Source organism: Penaeus vannamei, chromosome 4 (assembly GCF_042767895.1).
Source record: "Penaeus vannamei isolate JL-2024 chromosome 4, ASM4276789v1, whole genome shotgun sequence".
Classification (NCBI taxonomy): Eukaryota; Metazoa; Arthropoda; class Malacostraca; order Decapoda; family Penaeidae; genus Penaeus; species Penaeus vannamei.
The window spans coordinates 2,433,230-2,451,129 of record NC_091552.1 but is presented as its reverse complement, the minus strand read 5'-3'; the positions used below and the strand labels follow the sequence as shown (position 1 = coordinate 2,451,129).

General features: G+C 33.2%; 7 protein-coding genes across 7 annotated transcripts in view; 6 read left to right on the top strand and 1 right to left on the bottom strand.

Moving 5' to 3' along the window:
* The window catches only part of LOC113808179 (cuticle protein 19-like), a 3,159-nt gene extending 2,055 nt beyond the window's left edge, over positions 1-1,104 (bottom strand). Inside the window, exon 1 of the mRNA XM_070121318.1 lies at positions 1,010-1,104. Within this exon, the coding sequence (XP_069977419.1) occupies positions 1,010-1,104 (95 nt within the window). The remainder of the gene's footprint in view (positions 1-1,009) is intronic.
* Positions 1,105-1,188: 84 nt separating this feature from the next.
* On the top strand, positions 1,189-1,772 carry LOC113817973 (pro-resilin-like). The gene is made up of 2 exons (XM_027370090.2): positions 1,189-1,213; positions 1,334-1,772. Exons 1-2 carry the CDS (start codon positions 1,202-1,204, stop codon positions 1,700-1,702), a joined length of 381 nt encoding a protein of 126 aa, XP_027225891.2. The 5' UTR covers positions 1,189-1,201; the 3' UTR covers positions 1,703-1,772.
* A 2,290-nt stretch (positions 1,773-4,062) lies between these two features.
* Positions 4,063-4,633, top strand: LOC113817967 (pro-resilin-like). The gene is made up of 2 exons (XM_027370083.2): positions 4,063-4,090; positions 4,196-4,633. Exons 1-2 carry the CDS (start codon positions 4,079-4,081, stop codon positions 4,562-4,564), a joined length of 381 nt encoding a protein of 126 aa, XP_027225884.1. The 5' UTR covers positions 4,063-4,078; the 3' UTR covers positions 4,565-4,633.
* Positions 4,634-6,893: 2,260 nt separating this feature from the next.
* Positions 6,894-7,431, top strand: LOC138861552 (pro-resilin-like). Its single transcript, XM_070121317.1, has 2 exons — positions 6,894-6,905; positions 7,012-7,431. The coding sequence occupies exons 1-2, from the start codon at positions 6,894-6,896 to the stop codon at positions 7,378-7,380; spliced, it is 381 nt and encodes a 126-aa protein (XP_069977418.1). The 3' UTR covers positions 7,381-7,431.
* A 2,043-nt stretch (positions 7,432-9,474) lies between these two features.
* On the top strand, positions 9,475-10,048 carry LOC138861352 (pro-resilin-like). The gene is made up of 2 exons (XM_070120377.1): positions 9,475-9,508; positions 9,615-10,048. The coding sequence occupies exons 1-2, from the start codon at positions 9,497-9,499 to the stop codon at positions 9,981-9,983; spliced, it is 381 nt and encodes a 126-aa protein (XP_069976478.1). The 5' UTR covers positions 9,475-9,496; the 3' UTR covers positions 9,984-10,048.
* Positions 10,049-12,363: 2,315 nt separating this feature from the next.
* On the top strand, positions 12,364-12,943 carry LOC113817955 (pro-resilin-like). The gene is made up of 2 exons (XM_070120368.1): positions 12,364-12,397; positions 12,504-12,943. Exons 1-2 carry the CDS (start codon positions 12,386-12,388, stop codon positions 12,870-12,872), a joined length of 381 nt encoding a protein of 126 aa, XP_069976469.1. The 5' UTR covers positions 12,364-12,385; the 3' UTR covers positions 12,873-12,943.
* Positions 12,944-15,686: 2,743 nt separating this feature from the next.
* On the top strand, positions 15,687-16,239 carry LOC113817963 (pro-resilin-like). The gene has a single exon (XM_070120386.1). It carries the CDS (start codon positions 15,800-15,802, stop codon positions 16,175-16,177), a length of 378 nt encoding a protein of 125 aa, XP_069976487.1. The 5' UTR covers positions 15,687-15,799; the 3' UTR covers positions 16,178-16,239.
* Positions 16,240-17,900: the final 1,661 nt, after the last annotated feature.

Genomic DNA, 17,900 nt, shown 5'->3' with positions numbered 1-17,900 from the left:
TAACTTTCGAATATATCTTCGTAAGAAATACACATCGTGACAACACAGTACAAATAATAAGATATTCATTTTCAATCATACGTTTTTTATATCTGACTGCGGAACTATGTGGGTTTAACTACGTATTTGGTTCTTTGAATATAACTATTTGGCGAACTATAGATATTTATATTTATTTATATTTATTCATTTACGGATCTGAGTTGACAAAACACTGATTTTCCCGTGTGTAGAAAACACAGAATAAAAAAGAACAAAAATAATGCGTAACTTCTTGTTTATTATAGTTTACATTGACTACAGTAGTGTTCATTAAAGTACGGGTCTTTACGTAATGATAATAATGATAATAATAATGACTAACACACAGACATGTGTGTATATATATATATATATATATATATATATATATATATATATAGATAGATAGATAGATAGATAGATAGATAGATAGATAGATAGATAGATAGATAGATAGATATGTATGCAATAACACATATACACATGTTTGTATATATATGTATGTATATATATAAATATATATATATATATATATATATATATATATATATATATATATATATATACATATATATATATACAATATATATTTGTATGTATATATTTGTATATAAATATGTATATATACATAAATATATATAGATATATAAATGTATAAAAACATATATGCATATATTTAGATGTATATATAAACATATGTTTATGCGTATATATATATATATATATATATATATATATATATATATATATATATATATATATATATATATATGTATGTATGTATGTGTGTATGTATATATGACCTGAAAGAAAGGTAGCATAGAGTAGACATCTATGGTGTCCTTGATATTCAAGTACCATGTTTTGCATTACTGTAGATGTGTATTTACTCTGCAGATTTATATGGTTATTACCACATAAAAGCATTATCCTATAAATAGTATTTTCTAAGCGTATCATGAATAAGTTTAATGAAAAACTGGGTGACCTTCGAACACAATCTTCAGACCCACATTCACGTAACATCACCGAAGGGGAAAACTCGGTCACAAGAGGATCAAGGCAGTCCTCTTGGCATGGCATTCCCTGACGTCATGGCAAGGGCGGAGTTTTTCTTGGACTCTGTATAAATAGAAGACCTTTCTCTGTGGTCTTCAGTCGCATCGCAGTCTCCTCTAACATGGCATTCAAGGCATGTCCGATATATGAATTGGTCAAGAAGCTTAATATTTTATTTCTTGGATTCTGTCACTAAAAATCCCATTTTCTTCTCCACCTCAAAAAAGATACTAATAAATGAAATATGTTGCAGGTATTCGCTCTGGCCGCCCTTGTGGTCGTCGCCATCGCCCGTCCAGATAGCCCGCCTACCTATGGCTACTCTGCTCCCACACCCTCTTACGCACCACCCGCCAAGTACGACTTCAACTACGCCGTCAACGACCCACCATCTGGCAACGACTTCGGACACCAGGAAGCCCGTGATGGCGACAACACACAGGGATCCTACTACGTCCTTCTTCCCGACGGTCGTCTGCAGAAGGTGACCTACAATGTGAACGGAGACTCCGGTTACGTGGCTGATGTGACCTACGAGGGAGAGGCTCAGTACCCATCCCCAAAGGCCTCCTATGGTCCTCCTCAGCCATCCTACAAGCCGCCCACCCCCTCCTATGCTTAAGGAACAGAAGTAAAATATTTATTGATCTCGGGTCTTTGTAAATACTAGATATTAAACAAGCATCTTCATCTATAATATTTTAATATCCAATATATGTTTTCAATATTTTAGGAAACTGCAATGTATTTCTTCTTTGCTTAATTACGTTGAAAAATGTAATTATTGAGGAAAATGTACCTTTGACAATTGGCTGAAATAGTCTAAATGCTTTTGTTATGGAAAAGGAACGTTTGTTTCAAGCGATTTTTTCCTTCTTGATCTTGTGCTATAGAAGACTTATATTAGACTGCTTATATTGAGGAAAAATGAACTCCAGCATAATCCTATTCATTTATTACATAGCTTTATATATTATCCTACATACCGACCACCCCCTTCCATGTATGAAATGTAGGGCTTCGGGTATTTATTGATCTCAAGTCTTTGCAAATCTGAAGTATCAAATTAGCATACTTCATTTTATGAAGATATATATATATGTATGTATGTATGTATATGTACATATAAATATAATATATAAATGTACATATACATATAATATATATATATATATATATATATATATATATATATATATATATATATATATATATATATATATATATATATAAACGAGTGCGTGCGTTTGTATAAAGACACACGTATGTGTGTAAAGTCCTCGAAACATACTGGAAATGAAGGTGCTACATGTGCTCCATTGTGTCAGTGGTGACTGGATAGAATACAGTCTTGATTTATAAATATATATATATATATATATATATATATATATATATATATATATATATATATATATATATATATATATATATATATATATATATATATATACATATATATATATATATATATAAATATATATATATATATATATATATATATATATATATATATATATATATATATATAAAGAAAGATGCGTGTTTTAAGCGACAGTCTTTGTCTTTATTAAATATCTTTGATTTTGTGCTGCGGATTATCTATACTAAGATGTTTCTATAAAGCAAAAAGAATTTTATTATAATCATGTGGGACGTTTCTTTTTACGGTTTGATAATCTTATTACATAGTTGGGTGTATTAGGAATAAGAAATATAATATGCATGAGTTGTGCGGTCTTTTTAAGAGATAGATGAATAGAGTGAAGCATCACTCGTGCTTGTGGAATGCACTGGATTCCCTGGATGGCGGCAGGTTTGTTTACATGCAAGCAGCGGTTCTCTGGCAGTCTGAGAGGGTCGGGTCATTTGCATACGAAGTTCATGCGGATAAAATGGGCTGTGATGTGGCCTTTCTAGTTTGGGTTTTGTGGCTAAAGTGGAATGATGTTCACGAGACATACCAAAATGTTCATTAGAAGAGCATGATTAACTTATTACAAAGTGGGAGTTAGTTTCCTTCTTTATCATCTTAATCAAAAACGATATAGCAGAGTCATCTTGGCAACGAGACACCATGAGCCAAAGAGCTCATTGTGCTACAGGTTTCTGTTCCCTTCATGTCTGCATGCAGGTAATGCATGCAAGCATGCCAAGAATTCCGATGTCAGGAATTAATTCTGAAAGAGAATTCTCGCTGGATGTTTCCGTAATATATACATATAATATCTACATACATACATACATGTACACGTACACACATACACACACACACACACAATATATATATATATATATATATATATATATATATATATATATATATATATATATATATATATATATATATATACATATATATACATATATATATATATATATATATATATATATATATATATATATATATATATATATATATATATATATATATATGCATACATACATAGACACACGCGCGCACGCACACATGCACATACATATACATGTGAACTAATGTATACATACATATGTATGACTATATCTGTATATGCATAATTATATTTATACATACATAGACACTCACATCGACACAAACACATACACATATATATACACCTATATATTCACACACATGTATATAATCATATACATGCAAATATATATGTATACACACACCCTTATATAAAAACTATTTGATACAATTTTCTATATCATTGCAACACAGATTTTCACAACTTGATACGGATGCCATAATATCATTCTTTATCAGTTACTGAAAAAATGGTAAAACTCGTGAATATTTGAAAAATAACTCACACAGACCTGCATAAATAATGTGAACATCTGCATTCCGGTAACATCACCGAAGGGGAAACTCGCTCACCGAATCAAGGTCATCTTGCTGGGATGATATTTCCTGACGTCACGACCTGGGCGGGGTTTTTCTCGGACACTTGTATAAAGGAAAGGGCTCTGTGTGTCTTCGTCAGTCTCAGTCTCCGCAGTCTCTAACACAATGGCATTCAAGGCAAGTAAATCTGTTACTCGAGAAGTGCAGTTGTTAACGTTTTCTGTTATTCAACCATAAAACGTTGATCCTATAAATATTTCTAATGATTCAAATGTACCGTAGGTATTAGCACTGGCCACCCTAGTGGTAGCCACCGTCGCCCGTCCTGATAGCCCTCCTACCTATGGCTACTCTGCTCCCACTCCCTCATATGCACCACCCGCCAAGTACGACTTCAACTACGCCGTCAACGACCCACCATCTGGCAACGACTTCGGACACCAGGAAGCCCGTGATGGCGACAACACACAGGGATCCTACTACGTCCTTCTTCCCGACGGTCGTCTGCAGAAGGTGACCTACAATGTGAACGGAGACTCCGGTTACGTGGCTGATGTGACCTACGAGGGAGAGGCTCAGTACCCCACCCCAAAGGCCTCCTATGGTCCTCCTCAGCCATCCTACAAGCCACCAACTCCTTCCTATGCTTAAGATATAGCGCCTCGGATATTTATTGAACTCGTGTCTTTGTAAATATTATATATTAAACCTGCATACTTAATCTTACGTAGTTTAATGTCATCTGCGTGAATCATGCTTTTCTTCATCTCAGTGATGATATAATCCCTTTTCATTATGTACTATATGTGCACAACCCTACAAGTACATGAAGACTTTGTGGATCTGAATATTATGTTTGGTCATTTAGCTTATTATTATTAATTTATCTAGTTTATCATCGATGATGCACACTCTCACACACATATATGTATGTATGTGTATGAAGTTTTAGAAATTTAATGCTACAGGTGATCTGATGAAGGCTTAATTTTTTTAATAGCTGCAACTAATTCCAAGCACTAACTTTTTGTACTTCCATTTTACAGATGGCAGACACTCTCATATGTATCTACATACAGTCAGATATAAAGAAACCTGTCTTAAATTCATGTTCAGAATTATGCATATGTGCATTATGAAGTCGGTATTGTAAATGCACCAAGTTATGGGATCACCTATAATTAAATGTTATTCATGTGTCATATATATATATATATATATATATATATATATATATATGTGTGTGTGTGTGTGTGTGTGTGTGTGTGTGTGTGTGTGTGTGTGTGTGTGTGTGTGTGTGTGTAAACGAGTGCGTGCGTTTGTATAAAGACACACGTATGTGTGTAAAGTTCCCGAAACATACTGAAAATAAAGGTGCTACATGTGTTCCAGTGTGTCACTGGCGACTGGATAGAATACAGTCTTGATTTATATATATATATATATATATATATATATATATATATATATATATATATATATATATATATATATATATATATATATATATATATATATATATATATATATATATATATATATATATATATATATATATATATATATATATATATATATAAAGAAAGATGTGTGTTTTAAGCGACCGTCTTTGTTGTTGTTAAATATCCTTGATTTTGTGCTGCGGATTATCTATACTAAGATTGTTTCTGTAAAGCAAAAAGAATTTTATTATAATCATGTGGGACGTTTCTTTTTACGGTTTGATAATCTTATTACATAGTTGGGTGTATTAGGAATAAGAAATATAATATGTATGAGGTGTGCGGTCTTTTTAAGAGATAGATAAACAGCGTGAAGCATCACTCGTGCTTGTGGAATGCACTGGATTCCCTGGATGGCGGCAGGTTTGTTTACATGCAAGCACCAGTTCTCTGGCAGTCTGAGAGGGTCAGGTCATTTGCATACGAAGTTCATGCGGATAAAATGGGTTGTGTTGTGGCCTTTCTAGTTTGGGTTTTGTGGCTAAAGTGGAATGGTGTTCACGAGGCATGCCAAGATATTCATTAATAGAGCAGGGTTTGCTTATTCCAAAATGGGAATTAGTTTCCTTCTTTATCATCTTTATCAGAAACGATATAGCAAAGGCATCTTGGTAACGAGACATCATGAGCCAAAGAGCTCATTGTGCTACAGGTTTCTGTTCCCTTAATGTCTGCATGCAGGTAATGCATGCAAGCATGCCAAGAATTCCGATGTCAGGAATTAATTCTGAAAGAGAATTTTCGCTGGCTCTTTCCGTAATATATATATATATAATATTTACATATATACATACATACATATAGACGTACACACACACACACACACACACACACACACACACAATATATATATATATATATATATATATATATATATATATATATATATATATATATATATATATATATATATGCATACATACATAGACACACGCGCGCACGCACACATGCACATGCATATACATGTGAACTAATGTATACATACATATGTATGACTATATCTGTATATGCATAATTATATCTATACATACATAGACACTCACATCGACACAAACACATACACATATATATACACATATGTATTCACACACATGTATATATTTATATACATGCAAATATATATGTATACACACATCCTTATATAAAAACTATATGATACAATTTTCTATATCATTGCAACACAGATTTTCATAACTTGATACGGATGCCATAATATCATTCTTTATCAGTTACTGAAAAAATGGCCAAAACTCGTGAATATTTGAAAAATAACTTTCACACAGACCTGCATAGATAATGTGAACATCTGCATTCCGGTAACATCACCGATGGGGAAACTCGCTCACCGAATCAAGGTCATCTTGCTTGGATGATATTTCTTGACGTCACGTCCTGGGCGGGGTCTTTCTCGGACACTTGTATAAAGGAAAGGGCTCTGTGTGTCTCCGTCAGTCTCAGTCTCCGCAGTCTCTAACACAATGGCATTCAAGGCAAGTAAATCTGTCATTCCAAAAGTGCAGTTGGTTAAGATTTTCTGTTTTTCAACCATAAAATATCGATCATATAAATATTTCTGACGATTCAACTGTGCTGCAGGTATTAGCACTGGTCGCCCTTGTGGTCGTCGCCGCCGCCCGTCCTGATAGCCCTCCTACCTATGGCTACTCTGCTCCCACACCCTCTTATGCACCACCCGCAAAGTACGACTTCAACTACGCCGTCAACGACCCACCATCAGCCAACGACTTCGGACACCAGGAAGCCCGTGATGGCGACCACACACAGGGATCCTACTACGTCCTCCTTCCCGACGGTCGTCTGCAGAAGGTGACCTACAATGTGAACGGAGACTCCGGTTACGTGGCTGATGTGACCTACGAGGGAGAGGCTCAGTACCCCACCCCAAAGGCCTCCTATGGTCCTCCTCAGCCATCCTATAAGCCACCCACCCCCTCCTATTCTTAAGGAACAGAAATGAAATATTTATTGATCTCGGGTCTTTGTAAATACTAGATATTAAACAAGCATCTTCAACTATAATATTTTAATATCCAATATATGTTTTCAATATTTTAAGAAACTGCAACGTATTCCTTCTAGGCTTAATTACGTTGAAAAATGTAATTATTGAGGAAAATGTACCTATGACAATTGACTGAAATAGTCTAAATGTTTTTGTTATGGAAAAGGAACGTTTGTTTCAAGCGATTTTTTTCCTTCTTCATCTTGCGCTATAGAAGACTTATACTGGACTGCTTGTATTGAGGAAAAATGAATAGCATAATCCTATTCATTTATTACATAGCTTTATATATTATCCTACATACCGACCAATCCTTTCCATGTATGAAATGTAACGCTTCGGATATTTATTGATCTCAGGTCTTTGCAAATCTGAAGCATCAAATTAGCATACTTCATTTTATGAAGATATAAATATATGTATGTATGTATGTATATGTACATATACATATAATATATATATATATATATATATATATATATATATATATATATATATATATATATATATATATATATAAACGAGTGCGTGCGTTTGTATAAAGACACACGTATGTGTGTAAAGTTCTCGAAACATTCTGGAAATAAAGGTGCTACATGTGTTCCAATGGGTCAGTGGCGACTGGATAGAATAGTCTTGACTTATAAATATATATATATATATATATATATATATATATATATATATATATATATATATATATATATATATATATATATAGAAAGGTGTGTGTTTTAAGCGACCGTCTATGTTGTTGTTAAATATCCTTGATTTTGTACTGCGGATTATCTATACTAAGATGTTTCTATAAAGCAAATAGAATTTTATTATAATCATGTGGGACGTTTCTTTTTACGGTGTGATAATCTTATTACATAGTTGGGTGTATTAGGAATAAGAAATATAATATGCATGAGGTGTGCAGTCTTTTTAAAAGATAGATAAATAGCGTGAAGCATCACTCGTGCTTGTGGAATGCACTTGATTCCCTGGATGGCGGCAGGTTTGTTTACATGCAAGCAGCGGTTCTCTGGCAGTCTGAGAGGGTCGGGTCATTTACATACGAAATTCCTGCAGATAAAATGGGTTGTGATGTGGCCTTTCTGGTTTGGGTTTTGTGGCTAAAGTGGAAGGTGTTCACGAGGCATGCCAAGATATTCATTAATAGAGCAGGGTTTGCTTATTCCAAAATGGGAATTAGTTTCCTTCTTTATCATCTTAATCAGAAATGATATAGCAAAGGCGTCATGGCAACGACACATCATGAGCCAAAGAGCTCATTGTGCTACAGGTTTCTGTTCCCTTCATGTCTGCATGCAGGTAATGCATGCAAGCATGCTAGGAATTCCGATGTCAGGAATTAATTCTGAAAGAGAATTTTCGCTGGCTCTTTCCGTAATATATATATATATATATATATAATATTTACATATATACATATATACATATAGACGTACACACACACACACACACACAATATACATATATATATATATATATATATTTATGCATACATACATAGACACACACGCGCGCACGCACGTACACACATACATATACATGTGAACTAATGTATGCATACATATGTATGACTATATCTGTATATACATAATTATATTTATACATACATAGACACTCACATCGACACAAACACATACACATATATATGCACCTATATATTCACTCACACATGTATATATTTATATACATGCAAATATATATGTATACACACACCCTCATATAAAAACTATAATAAGATTCAATTTCACACTTTGATACGGATGCCATAATATCATTCTTTATCAGTTACTGAAAAAATGGGCAAAACTCGTGAATATTTTTTAAAAATCGACTTTCACACAGACCTGCATAAATAGTGTGAAGATCTGCATTCCGGTAACATCACCGAAGGGGAAACTCGCTCACCGAATCAAGGTCATCTTGCTGGGATGATATTTCCTGACGTCACGACCTGGGCGGGGTTTTTCTCGGACACTTGTATAAAGGAAAGGGCTCTGTGTGTCTTCGTCAGTCTCAGTCTCCGCAGTCTCTAACACAATGGCATTCAAGGCAAGTAAATCTGTCATTCCAAAAGTGCAGTTGGTTAAGATTTTCTGTTGTCCACCCATAAAACATTGATCTTATAAATATTTCTAACAATTCAACTGTACTACAGGTATTAGCACTGGCCACCCTAGTGGTAGCCACCGTCGCTCGTCCAGATAGTCCTCCTACCTATGGCTACTCTGCTCCCACACCCTCTTATGCACCACCCGCCAAGTACGACTTCAACTACGCCGTCAACGACCCAGCATCTGGCAACGACTTCGGACACCAGGAAGCCCGTGATGGCGACAACACACAGGGATCCTACTACGTCCTTCTTCCCGACGGTCGTCTGCAGAAGGTGACCTACAATGTGAACGGAGACTCCGGTTACGTGGCTGATGTGACCTACGAGGGAGAGGCTCAGTACCCCACCCCAAAGGCCTCCTATGGTCCTCCTCAGCCATCCTACAAGCCGCCCACCCCCTCCTATGCTTAAGGAACAGAAACGAAATATTTATTGATCTCGGGTCTTTGTAAATACTAGATATTAAACAAGCATTCCTCAATTTTGATAGTTTTATATCCAATACATGATTTCAGTATTTTAAGAAACTGTAACGTATTCTTTCTTGGCTTAATTATGTTGAAAAATCTAATCATCGAGGAAAATGTACCGATGATAACTGACTGAAATAGTCTAAATATTTTTGTTATGGAAGAGGAACGTTTGTTTCAAGCGATTTTTTCCTTCTTGATCTTGTGCTATGGAAGACCTTTACTAGACTTTATATTAATGAAAAATTAACTTCTTCATCACTCTATTAACTAATTACATAGTTTTATAAATTATGATCCTATGGCATACTTTCACTCATTCACGCCGCCCTAAAGGCCTCCTCTGGCCCTCTACGCCATCCTACATACGGACCACCCTTTCCATGCATAAAATATAGCGCCTCGGATATTTAGTGATCTCAGGTCTTTGTAAATCTCAAGTATTAAACTAGCATACCTAATTTTATGTATATATATATATGAGTATATGTATGTATGTATATATATGTATACACACACATATATGAGTGCGTGTGTCCATACATATATACACAGAAACACAAACACACACATATATATGTGTGTGTGTGTGTAAAGTTTTTAAAATATAATGAAAAGGAAGATGCTACATGTGTTCGAGTGTATCAGTGGCGACTGGCTAGAATACAGTCTTGATTTTTTTTTTTTTTTTTATGAAAAATAAGAAATACGTTTTAAGTGACTGTATTTTTTCTTTAATTTTTGATTTTGTGCTGCAAATTACCTACACTAAGATTGTTTCTATAAATCAAAAAGAGCTTGAACATAATTATATGGGACGTTTCTTTTTACAGTGTAATAATCTTACTATATGGCTTTGTTTATTAGGAATAATTAACATAATATGTGAATATATTAACCTCTCTGTTCGAGATTCGATCCCGCACCGCCAGATTGTAAGGCAGGCACGCTATCCATTCGTCCACCACACCGCATGAGGATCGTGCAACCAGGTGCCACCTGGCACCATGGATATTACCTAGCTACTCATACGTGAGTAAGTATAGCAGTGTGGTGGTCGAATGGATAGAGTGCCTGCCTAACATAATATGTATGAGATGTGCGGTCTTGTTAAAAGATAGATGAATATAGTGAAGTATCACCCGTGCTTGTGGAATCCACTGGAATCCCAGGATTGCGGTAGATTTGTTTGTATGTAAGCAGCGGTTCCCTGGCAATCTGAGAGGGTCGGAACATTTGCATATAAAGTTCATGTGAAAAAAAAAGGCTGTGATATAGCCTATATAGTTTGAGTTGATTTTTTTTATTCTATTGGAATGGTATTCGCGAGACATGCCAAGATATTCATTAATAGAGCATGATTTGCTTCTTACAAAATGGGAGTAAATTTCCTTCTATATCATCTTTATCGAAGACGATATATCAAAGACATCTTGGCTGGAGAATTTTCGCTGGATCTTTCCGTAATATATATATATATATATACATATATATATATATATATATATATATATATATATATATATATATATATATATACGCATACATACATACACACACATATATATACTTATTTATTTCATATATATGTATGCATACATACATAGACACACGCACACACACACACATATATATGTGTGTGAATTGATGTATACATATATATGTATGACTTTATGTATATATATAATTATATATACATGCACACGTCAACACACACACACACACACACACACACACACACACACACACATATATATATATATATATATATATGTATATATATATATATATATATATATATATATATATATATAACACATATGTATATATATAACATACACACACACACACACACACACACACACACACACACACACACACATATATATATATATATATATATATATATATATATATATATATATATATATATATATATATTCACACACATACAGAGACATTTATATGAATACACATGTGTATGTATGTATACACACTCTCATGTGGAAACTATATTATGATTCAATTTTCTATATCATTGCAACACATATTTTCACAGCCTGATACGGATGCCATAATATCATTCTTTATCAGTTACTGAAAAAATGGCCAAAAAACGTGAATATTTGGAAAATAACTTTCACACAGCCCTGTATAAATAATGTGAACAACTGCATTCCGGTAACATCACCGAAGGGGAAACTCGCTCACCGAATCAAGGTCATCTTGCTGGGATGATATTTCCTGACGTCACGACCTGGGCGGGGTTTTTCTCGGACACTTGTATAAAGGAAAGGGCTCTGTGTGTCTTCGTCAGTCTCAGTCTCCGCAGTCTCTAACACAATGGCATTCAAGGCAAGTAAATCTGTCATTCCAAAAGTGCAGTTGGTTAAGGTTTTCTGTTTTTCAATCATAAAATATCGATCATATAAATATTTCTAACCATTCAAATGTACTGCAGGTTTTAGCACTGGCCACCCTAGTGGTAGCCACCGTCGCTCGTCCAGATAGCCCACCTACCTATGGCTACTCTGCTCCCACTCCCTCTTATGCACCACCCGCCAAGTACGACTTCAACTACGCCGTCAACGACCCAGCATCTGGCAACGACTTCGGACACCAGGAAGCCCGTGATGGCGACAACACACAGGGATCCTACTACGTCCTTCTTCCCGACGGTCGTCTGCAGAAGGTCACCTACAATGTGAACGGAGACTCCGGTTACGTGGCTGATGTGACCTACGAGGGAGAGGCTCAGTACCCAACCCCAAAGGCCTCCTATGGTCCTCCTCAGCCATCCTATAAGCCACCTACTCCATCCTATGCTTAAGATATAGCGCCTCGGATATTTATTGAACTCGGGTCTTTGTAGATATTATATATTAAACCTGCATACTTAATCTTACGTAGTTTAATGTCATCTGCGTGAATCATGCCTTTCTTCATCTCAGTGATGATATAATCCCTTTTCATTATGTACTATATGTGCACAACCTTACATGTACATAAAGACATTGTGGATCTGAATATTGTTTGGTCATTTAGCTTATTATTATTAATTTATCTAGTTTACCATCGATGATACAAACTCTCACATATAGATGTATATATGTATGTGTATGAAGTTTTAGAAATATGATGCTACAGGTGATTTGATGATGGCTTAATTTTTGTTTAATAGCTGCAACTTCCTAAACTAATTTCAAGCATTCACTTTTTGTACTTCCATTTTACAGATGGCAGACACTCATATGTATCTACATGCAGTCAGTCTTAAATTCATGTTCAGAATTATGCATATGTGCATTATGAAGTCGGTACTGTAAATGCACCAAGTTATGGGATCACCTATAATTAAATGTTATTCATGTGTCATATATATATATATATATATATATATATATATATATATATATATATATATATATATATATATATATATATATATATATATATATATATATATATATAGCGAGAGAGAGAGAGAATTCACATATAGATGTGCAACGTATGTAATCATACAGATGCATATATGTATTTATAATTGCAGATGGAGTCTTATGTTTCAAATTCCAACTGTAGGAGGTTTTATCTTAACTATTTACAAATCCTGAGCCGCACTCTTTGCGACAAATGTAGAAAAGGTATGACTGAGAATGTATATCCTCACAATATAAGAGATGCATGTAACTGTTTCGAATATATCTTCGTAAGATATACATAGCGTTACTGCACAGTGCAAATGATGTATTTAACCGTTTCCAGTATATCTTCGTCGTAAATGTATGTATATCAGATGAAATTATATTAGAATTTTTTTATTTTGTGAAGATATTCATTCTCAATCACCCTTTATCTTTATCTGTAAAGTTTGGACAACACTCACTGCGGAACGCTAAACTCATAGATTTTTTTTTCTTTTTTTTTCTTTTTTTTTTTTAGAATCATGCTGCTATATTAGCTACGAACAATGATGTATCTTGAGCACGGGTTTAACTCGACATTCGGTTCCTTGGAAATAACTGGCGAAATTAACATATTTATTTAATGATTTAAGTAGACAAAACAATATAAAAAAAAGAACAAAAAAGTACGTAATTTCTCGTTTATCATCATTATAGTTTACGTTGACTATATTTGTCTTCATCAAAGCGTGGGTCGCGATCCAGAAACTTATGTTCAGAGGATATCTACATATTATTGATAATAATGATAATAATAACAATAAATAATATACATAAATATACATATGTGCATATATATGTATATGTATATACATGCATATATGAATATACACACACATATATATAGAAATGTAGATATACATATATTATATATGTATATATATATATATATATATATATATATATATATATATATATATATATATATATATATATATATATATATATATATATATGTATATATATATTTATATATATATATATATCATATATTTATATATATATATATATATATAATATATATATATATATATATATATATATATATTTATATATACATATATATATATATATATATATATATATATATATATATATATATATATATGTGAGTGTATGTATGTATGTATGTATGTATGTATGTATATATAGCATATACATAAATGCACATGTATATACCAACACACATTAATACATGCGTGTATATACATACATATATATTTTTATATATGGATATATTCATCTATATACATAGATACACATAAATATATAGATATATATACATATATATACATATATACAAATACACACACACACACACACACACACACACACACACACACACACACACACACATATATATATATATATATATATATATATATATATATATATATATATATATATATATATATATACATTTATGCACACACATATATACATATACATATATGAACTAAATGAAAAGTACCATAAAATGGACATAGCGCATTGCGAAGGTATTACACAAAATCAAATTTGGTGGCAATGAAAAAAGTTAGAAATACCCTGTTGTAGAGGGACCTTTCGTCAAAAAAATCAGCTATCTATGAGGCGTTCTGAATATAAAAATTGCATGTATAATTCATTTCATTTATAAATTTTGTCATACACGAAGGCCCCCGCCCCTCCATCAGTGGCCTGGGGGGGGGGGAGCAATCTGTATATTGAGAAATTAAGAGCTAAATATATAAATAATGTATCTTCTGATGTGTTCCTACTATTAAATTATCCGAATACTTATGGGTATAAACGCCTAAGGAAGAAATATCTTCTGTATAATACCTGCATTATTATGATGTTATAATAAGAAGAGTATTGCTTATATGCAAATGTGTAAAGAAAAATATATAAAGAAAAAAAAATCTATGGTGTACTTGATATTCGAATTATCATAGGTTGCATTATTTTAGCAGTGTATTATCTTAATGAAAAAACTGGGTGACCTTCGAACACAATCTTCAGACCCACATTCACGTAACATCACCGAAGGGGAAAACTCGGTCACAAGAGGATCAAGGCAGTCCTGTTGGCATGGCATTCCCTGACGTCATGGCAAGGGCGGAGTTTTTCTTGTATAAATAGAAGACTTTTCTCTGTGGTCTTCAGTCGCATCGCAGTCTCCTCTAACATGACATTCAAGGCATGTCCGATATATGAATTGGTCAAAAAGCTGAATATTTTATTTCTTGGATTCTGTCACTAAAAATCCCATTTTCTTCTCCATCTCAAAAAGGATAGTAATAAATGAAATATGTTGCAGGTATTTGCACTGGCCGCCCTTGTGGTCGTCGCCATCGCCCGTCCAGATAGCCCTCCTACCTATGGCTACTCTGCTCCCACACCCTCTTATGCACCACCCGCCAAGTACGACTTCAACTACGCCGTCAACGACCCACCATCTGGCAACGACTTCGGACACCAGGAAGCCCGTGATGGCGACAACACACAGGGATCCTACTACGTCCTTCTTCCCGACGGTCGTCTGCAGAAGGTGACCTACAATGTGAACGGAGACTCCGGTTACGTGGCTGATGTGACCTACGAGGGACAGGCTCAGTACCCCACCCCAAAGGCCTCCTATGGTCCTCCTCAGCCATCCTACAAGCCGCCCACCCCTTCCTATGCTTAGGATTTAGTGCCTCGAATATTTATTGATCTCGATTCTTTGTAAATATTAAATATTAAACAAGCATGATTTAACTTATGTCGTTTTTAATCATCTACAGACATTATGCCTTTCACAATCTTAGCGATGTAGATGTAGGATGCTTAAGAGAATCCATTCCAGTTTTCATTACATACATGTGCATGTAAACAAACACACACACATGTACACACACATATATCCCTATTTTAACAAATATGTATATACATACATACATATATATGTATTTATATACATTTATATGCAAATATATATATAATACAGAATATATATGTGTGTGTGTGCGTTTTTGGTATGTACAACCGTGTGTGTGTGCAAATATATACATGCACATGCATATGCACACACATATCTATATATACATATATATAAAGATATAAGTACATATATATTTGTAAAAATATATGTATGTATGTATAAACACACACACACATATATATATGTATATATATGTACACACACATATCTATATATATGTATACATATATATATATATGTATATATATTTACATGTAAACACATATATACATAAATGAAAACATAAAAATACTAATACATACATACACACATTTATTTACATACACGCATACATACATATATGTATGTATATATAAACACATATGAACGTGTATACAGATTTAAACACAAATATTTGTGTATACATGCATGTGTATATATAATTTAAATATATATATAAATGTATAAATATATATATATATATATATATATATATATATATATATGTGTGTGTGTGTGTGTGTGTGTGTGTGTGTGTGTGTGTGTGTAGGTATGTATGTATGTATGTATGTATATAATTGTGCCTTTGAATACGCTTACAAAAAAAAAAAAAAAAAAAAAAAAAAAGGACTCGCTGTATATATTGTACATTTTATATATGTGTATATATATATATATATATATATATATATATATATATATATATATATATATATATATATACATGCATATATATATATATATACATATATATATATACATATATATATAAGAATATATATATATATATATATATATATATATATATATCTTTCTCTCTCTCTCTCTCTATCTCCTTCTCAATCTCTCTCTCTCTCTCTCTCTCTCTCTCTCTCTATATATATATATATATATATATATATATATATATATATATATATATATATATATACATGTATATATGCAACTATGTGTGTATCTGCCACGTATGTAATTCAGTGATAAATAGACAGAAACAGACAACCTAATTATGAGTGATCCGATAGTATGGTGCATTTACAATGCTGACTTTCATTCGTCGCACTATGAACTTGTGCATGATCATGAATGTGAATTGAAAACACTGATGTTTGTGGGGTTTTCCATTCACACATATATATATATATGTATGTGTGTGTATCCAACAGAAATGATATTGATAACAGAATAGAAGAAAGGACGTGTGCTTGTGTAGATATGTTTGTATATAAAGTATGTAATGAAAATGGGATGGATTTTAATCACTATATCATTATCACTAAGCAGAAAAGTATGATTTATGTACGTGATATAAAACTACGTAAGATTAAGTATGCAAGTTTAATATATAATATTCACAAAGACCCGAGTTCAATAAATATCCTAAACGCTTTATTTTAAGCATATGAAGGAGTTGGTGGCTTGTAGGATGGCTGAGGAGGACCATAGGAGG